At 48.8% G+C, this 6762-nt stretch overlaps 1 protein-coding gene across 1 annotated transcript; it reads right to left on the bottom strand.

Moving 5' to 3' along the window:
* Positions 1–593: 593 nt before the first annotated feature.
* LOC137867175 (uncharacterized) lies at positions 594–6374 on the bottom strand. Its single transcript, XM_068703630.1, is given in 6 exon segments — positions 594–1272; positions 1274–1750; positions 1752–2139; positions 2320–2409; positions 2555–2828; positions 6066–6374. Coding segments are annotated over 6 exon segments (2217 nt in total).
* Positions 6375–6762: the final 388 nt, after the last annotated feature.

The following is a 6762-nucleotide window of genomic DNA, read 5'->3' as shown; positions in this document are numbered from 1 at the left end:
ACTGTGCAAGCTGGATAGGCTGGTTGATATGCGAGCGTGTCAGCACCTTTGGGAGAAACGCTGCATTAGGCCACAAAGTAACCCCCGAGCCATCCGAGTTCCACTTCAGACAAGATTCACTCACCGACAGGGCATGCAGCTCGCCTACACGTTGATGGCAAGGAGAAAAAACGTTTTGGTCGCCAGCCATCTCAGCTCCGCCTGTGCCAGGGGTTCAAAAGGCGGCAAGCATAGGGTGTCCAATACCAAATGTAGGTCCCATGCAGGGGCCCTCGGGGCGTTTGGGGGACGCAATCACAGAGCCCCTCTTAGGAAGAGGGACACCAGTCTGTGACTCCCCACTGTGTCATTGTTGACCATAGCATGTTGCCACGAAATAGCCGCCACGTATACCCTCAGGGTAGAGGGAGACCGGCCCTTATCTAGGAGGGACTGCAGAAACTCAAGTACAGCAGGCACGGGGCACTGTACTGGGTCCTTGTTCCGAACTGCACGCCAGTCAGAAAATAGCCTCCACCTGTTTTCGTACTGCAGACGGGTAGATGGTGCTCTGGCATTCAGGATAGTTCTTCTGACTGGTTCTATGCAGCCAGTCAGCAGCCGGTCGGGCCCTCCAGCGGCCAGACCCATAGTTGGAGGCGGCTGGGATCGGGATGCCAAATCCGGCCTCCTAGTTGCGACAGGAGGTCCCTCCTGTCGGGGAGGCGCCAGGGTGTCCTGCAGCAGAGTCTGTGCAGTAGGAAGAACCAAGTCCTGGCTGGCCACAGGGGGGCCACTAGCAAGAGTCTGTGGCCCTGTTGAAGAACTCTGAGAAGTGTTGGCAAAATCAGAGGGAACGGTGGAAAGGCATAAAGAAGCCCTTCTGGCCACGTGTGAGCCAGGGCATCCTTACCCAGAGGACTGGTCCTCTCCGTCAGGGAGAACCAGTGGGGACAGTGGGTCGACGTCTCCGAGGCAAAGAGATCAACCTCTGCTCTGCCGAAGGGACCCCAGATGTTCTGTACCACGTCTGGATGAAGCCGCCACTCCCCCGGTGGAGGCTTGTGACGGGACAGGAAATCTGCGACCTGGTTCCGCTCTCCTGGCAGGTACATTGCCCGAAGGCTGGTAAGGCGAGGGGCAGCCCAAGTCAGAACAGCACGGGATACCTGTAGTAACTTTAGGGATCTGGTACCCCCTTGATGGTTTATGTGGAACACAGCAGAGGTGTTGTCCGACTGGACAAGCACATGCTTTCCCCTCAAGTTTGGCAGAAAATGTTTGAGCGCTAGGTGCACGTAGCTCTAGAACATTGACATGCTCCATGCGGTCTTGAGTAGACCACTGCCCTCGAGCAGTCCTGTTCTGCCACACTGCACCCCATCCTGAGAGGCAGGCATCTGTTGTGACCACCTCTCGGCAGAATGGGACCGAGCCCATGGGGACACCGTTTGCAAGATATGCTCTCTCCCTCCATGGGGATAGAGCGAGTAGGCACTGTTTTCCTACTACTATTGCCCTGTGTCTGAGGCCCCACTGGGCCACGTGAGAGAGGAGGTGAGCAGTGTCCTGTGCTGCCTGAAGACGGGATGGTGCACAGATCAGCCAATCGTCCAAGTACGGCAGTATTTTCATGCCCTGTGATTGCAGGGGGGAAAGGGCAGCAGCAACGCACCTTGTGAACACCCGCAGGGAGAGGGAGAGTCTGAATGGCAGCACCCTGAACTGGAAGTGACAGCCTTGAAAGGCGAAACGCAGAAACTGCCTGTGGTACAATGGGAACGTGGAAATAGGCATCCTTCAGGTCGACAGACGTGAACCACTCTCCCCTGGAAACAGCCCAAAGGACGTCTGCTGTTCTCAGCATGTGAAATGGTAATACCTTCAGGAACTTGTTGAGTCCCCTCAGGTCTAGGACTGGGCGCAGTCTGCCGCCTTTCTTTTTTACAAGAAAGTAAGTTGAGTAGAACCCCCTGGGTTGTGACAGGGGGTCCACCCTCTCGATTGCACCCTTGGCCAGGAGGGCGGCTAACTCCTGGTAAAGGGCTAGGCATTTTGCCGGGTCGGTGATGCTGGTCATTTTGACCCGGCTGGAGGCTGGGGGCTGACGTCGGAATTGAAGCTTGTACCCCTGGGTTAGGGTGGACACCACCCAGGGGTCTGAAGCATGAGCTGCCCAGTAGCTGATCTACTGCCGAGAGAAAAAAACGCAGGCCGGCCCGGAGACATCATCTCTTGGCCCCCCTGCCTCTGGAGGCTCTGGGGGGGCGACTGTTAGTCCCCAAATTCGGAGGTTGTCTGGGGGGGACGTAAGTAGGGTTGTCTGGGTAGCGAGCCGACCTCCCAGCGGGACGCTGAGGCCTGTGATGGCTACTGGTGTGAGCTGGGGGCTGAGCACGGCCTCGGGGGGCCGAAGTGGGACCCCTAGGTCTGCGGGGTGCGGGCATGTCTCAGCAAAGGCCAGAGAACTGCTGCCTGGTCTGGCTAGCTTCAACGGTCCGCTGAAGCGCCTGTATAGCAGATGCCCCGAACAGCTCACCAGGTTCTACTGGGACAGTAAGGAGGGTCCTCCTACATGTGTCCGACAGGGGAGACTGCGCTAGCCAAACCTGACGGCGAGTCTGGACCAGGGTGGACATCAGACGTCCAAGTTCCCTTGACATGAGCGCAAACGCCTGCAGTGAAGTATCACTAAGGCTGGTGGCGGAAGCGTCGAGAGTAGCCTGCTGCAGAGAAGCTGAGAGGGCAAGCATGAGGTGGGAGAGGGGAGCGAGGACGCTCTCTTCACTAGGATATTTGCTGCAGATATTGGTGTCCCACCAGTTAGCCTGAGCGAGAGCACTCTGCCACTGTGGAAACAGGCCAAAGAAAAAACAGTCCTTATAGTGAGAGGGGAGCGAGGACACTCTCTTCACTTGGACAGTTGCTGTAACTATTGGTGTCCCACCAGTTAGCCTGAGCGAGAGCACTCTGCTAACTTTGATAGCCGTAATGTTTACAAAACCAATGGACACCATCCGAGTATTAGCTTAGTCTAGTTAGCACCAAGTTAGCCGGAGCGAGGGCGCTCCGTTAACTGTGAAGGGCGGCCCGACAGCGTAACTCTAAGCTCCCACTAGCACACCGCCATTGGATTAGCTAGAGCGGAAGCGCTCTGCCAACCGTGGAAAAAACGAACAATGGTTATAGAAACAATGTTAATCAATCTCACCGATTGTTGTCTTCGCGATTTAGGTGGCCCGTATCAGACTGAGTCCGGGGCCAAACGGCGAGACACGCCGTTCCCTCTTAAGAGGGACAGCTTGTCGCAGCCTTTGGAGGGCGAAGGTCTGCAACTCCGACCGGTGGTCACAAGGCTACTGCAACAAACTCTAATATGTCTTGATCATAGACAATTAATTTTCGCTTTAAGCTTCTACTACCATGGTAGCTAGCCTGCGTAGCGAGAAGATGAAAAAGGGCTGATCTCAGGATGACACCGGAACTTATAGACGACGGGGGTCATCCGAGGTCACAGGTGACTTTGTTGATATAAAGACTCGACCTGCGCATGCACGAGACAGAAGATATCCAGTGTTAAACACTGCCTCTGGCGGTCAGTAAGGATGAAATAGAACGTATTTTTGTACAATGCAAAAAAAATGCAAAAACATTATTTCGGCCCACTGGGTTCAGCAAAGACTGTATTTAAACTAAATTGACGTCTAAATCTATTGATTGCAGTGAATTATCTCCAATTTATTCCATAGTACACTCACATGTTTTGCATCACAGCAGCTATTATAATGCCAAATGTAAATCGGCTCCATGCACCTGCCAACACAACAGCAGTCCATTTTCATGTTTGAATAGCATTTGGATTAATATGAAGGCATCAGGCTGGTGGCCACTGCAGGAGTGCTTTATGCCAGGGCTTTCATATCAATGGAAATGTTAACACATAAACTCATAACAAAATGCATAAAGAAACCACAGAATGGAACGCCATTGGTCTTCTGATTCTCCGTTTGCCCAGCGCAGCAACATCGAAAAAGCAGACAATTCTATTACGTTGTATGCAGGGACCTTTCAATTATTTCTGGAAGGTGCACTCTATTTGCAGAATAGTGGTCCTCTTGGCATGTGGCGCTTGAAGTGTGCTCTTCCAAGCACAGGATGAATGACACTACTTACTGTATTCTTATTACTGCTGGCTGACTCTTTGGCGGAGGGGGTATGGAGTGATGCCATTTATCATGCTAGACATGTGGCCGAGTTTTTATCAAACACATTTTCTCCTACGGGGAGTTCACGTTGCACATCTTTGATGCATTTTCAAATTTATTGGACGTCTTTATTTATATATCTTGCTTTCGGTGAGCAGGCCGGCCCGGAAACTCCCCGCACAGGAGTCACTGTCCTCGTCGCTTTGGTGTCAAAAAGTATTGAGTGGCTCGTAATGTGGAACATCCTGTGGGGATGGACCTTAATTTCTTCGAGTGAACATGCTGAAAATCCATAAACACACCGGCGGTGAGAGTGTTTGATAGCTGGACTGCCTGAAGGCTGCTTTGTCTATTGGAAGATTACTGTTGGGTAGCCCCAGGAGGTTGTGTAACAGATGAGGTGAGTCTTGCATGCATGCAGATGTGACACGTGCTATGCTTATGGATTTTCAATGAGCGGTAGGCTTAGGAGCTGTGGTTCCAAACAGGGAAATCTGTCACTTAACTCTTGCCGTCTCATAAGGTCGTTCATTTAAATTTATGCATTTAAGATTTTCTCTGCAAAAATAAGGAAATGTTTACCTGGGATTTCTTTCTTTTTTAATTTGTAAAACTAAAAGAGTTTGGTGGCCACTTGGTGACATATACATATTTTTATATATTTTTGAGCTGTATACTACTGGTACACTATACCAAACAGAATTATGTAATGACTATGCATACCCCAAAAAATTACCTAAAATGTTGTAAACATTTGTCTTCATGGCTTGGCAGTGTTGGTCAGTTTGTTCGGTGGTCCAGCAGAATGGTCAGATAATAAATCATCAGTTGGATTAGCATGTAGTTTTGTCCAGACAGAAGATCAAGCCTAGTAACTTTGGTGATCCCTTGACTTCTCCTCTAGTGCCAGGTGACATTATTAATGAACTACCAGACCGATAAATTACTACATTAATAAATTGAGGTTGCCAAACATTAAAGTGAGGGTGCAATGCATGCTTTTGCACGGTCAAACATGCACCAGAGGCAAAAATCGTCAGAATGTCCGTCAAAGTTCAACTCGATACAATGTGAGGAGGCAAACTGACTGGCCGAGCGTTCGCCTCATCAAAAAGTCTACTGCCTACCTGGAACAAAAAATAAATGTGCTCTGGTAACGCAGTAAGTCAGCGTTACGTTATAACTGTAATGCAAATCATTTTAATATTCTATAACACTCGTTAATGGGAAAAGTAACATTTCAGTAATGTGTTAGAGTAACGTGTCACTGCCAAACATTTGTGACAATATTTCTGCTGCTCCCAAGTGGCCAAAAAAACCAGTTATTGCAGGTTTAACAAACCAACTAGCCATCGACAGCTCAACATGTTTAAAGTACTGTAAACATATGTTCAAAAATCTGTGATTTAAATAAAAAATGTAATTCAATTAAATCTTGTTTTATTGAAATGCATCTTCAATATGATGAAATTGATGTTGTTGTGTCATGTAACTGTCTAAATAATTTTACCAGTAAGTTGGTTTTTGGTGGGAATATTTTTAGACAGTTTCAGATGGACTCAGCTAATCCATGTCCACGTGTCTTTGGGCAAGACACTTAACCCCCACATTGCACCAGTACGTTGTATGAATGGTTAGATAGTCCTGATGGGCAGGTGGCAGCTGGATGACAGCGGCAGGTAGCCATCAGTGTATGAATGGGCGTGAATGAGTGAATGATGACATGTAGTGTTAAAGTGCTTTGAGTGGTCATAGAACAAAAAAATATTCATACAACACATTTGTTATTTTAAACGGACATCTGTTCCATCTTCATTTCTTTTATTTTCTACTGAACAGTTTCACCTTTTGAGACTTACAGCAAAAAAATAAACAACATACACAATGATGACTAGGCAGACTGAGAAAAATGATGCCGAGCTCCGCTGAGAGTCCTCGAACACATCCAAGGACCGGAGCGGAGGACTCATAGATTCCTGTCTGCTTGGGCTCACTCAGTCTCTGAAACAATTCGGCCTCCTTCCACTCTCCGCAGCCTTTGATCCACAGGTGCTCATCCTCGAGGTCTGCGAGAGGCGTCGGCACATTATTCTTCCTTAAAGACACGACAACCCTCTGTGGCTGGGTAAAATGAGAAGACGGGGGAATGTCATTTATCATGATCAGAACTGCAACTTTGACCAGCGCCATGTGGAGGCATAGGCGTTATATGGAGACTTTTTTTATTTATTTTTTCCAGCAGGAAGGTGGTACATGCTGTTCAGAGGAGCTGTGGTTGAAAGATGGAGGATTTCTGATACGTTTTGACTGTTCGGACGGAGGGTTAATCACATCTGTGAAAAGACAGAAATGGCTTTCATCTCAGACACGTTGCCAGGTTGACACTCTCTGAGACGATGGCCTGAAAAGGGCAACCGGGGCTGACACAAAACATGAAAGGTGCAAGTCCGAGTTTTATTGCCCCTGAAATGTAAAGTCAATAAAAATGTGTCTTTACTGTTTGTGTCAACTACAGGTCAGCGTAATTGAATGACCTGTGAGTTGTATTGATTTGTTTCTACGTCTTAATGGCCCCAAT

Source organism: Cebidichthys violaceus, unplaced genomic scaffold (assembly GCF_023349555.1).
Source record: "Cebidichthys violaceus isolate CVI_PGR_0920_01 unplaced genomic scaffold, fCebVio1.0.p SCAF_9, whole genome shotgun sequence".
Classification (NCBI taxonomy): domain Eukaryota; kingdom Metazoa; phylum Chordata; class Actinopteri; order Perciformes; family Stichaeidae; genus Cebidichthys; species Cebidichthys violaceus.
This window is presented reverse-complemented; position numbering and strand designations above follow the sequence as displayed.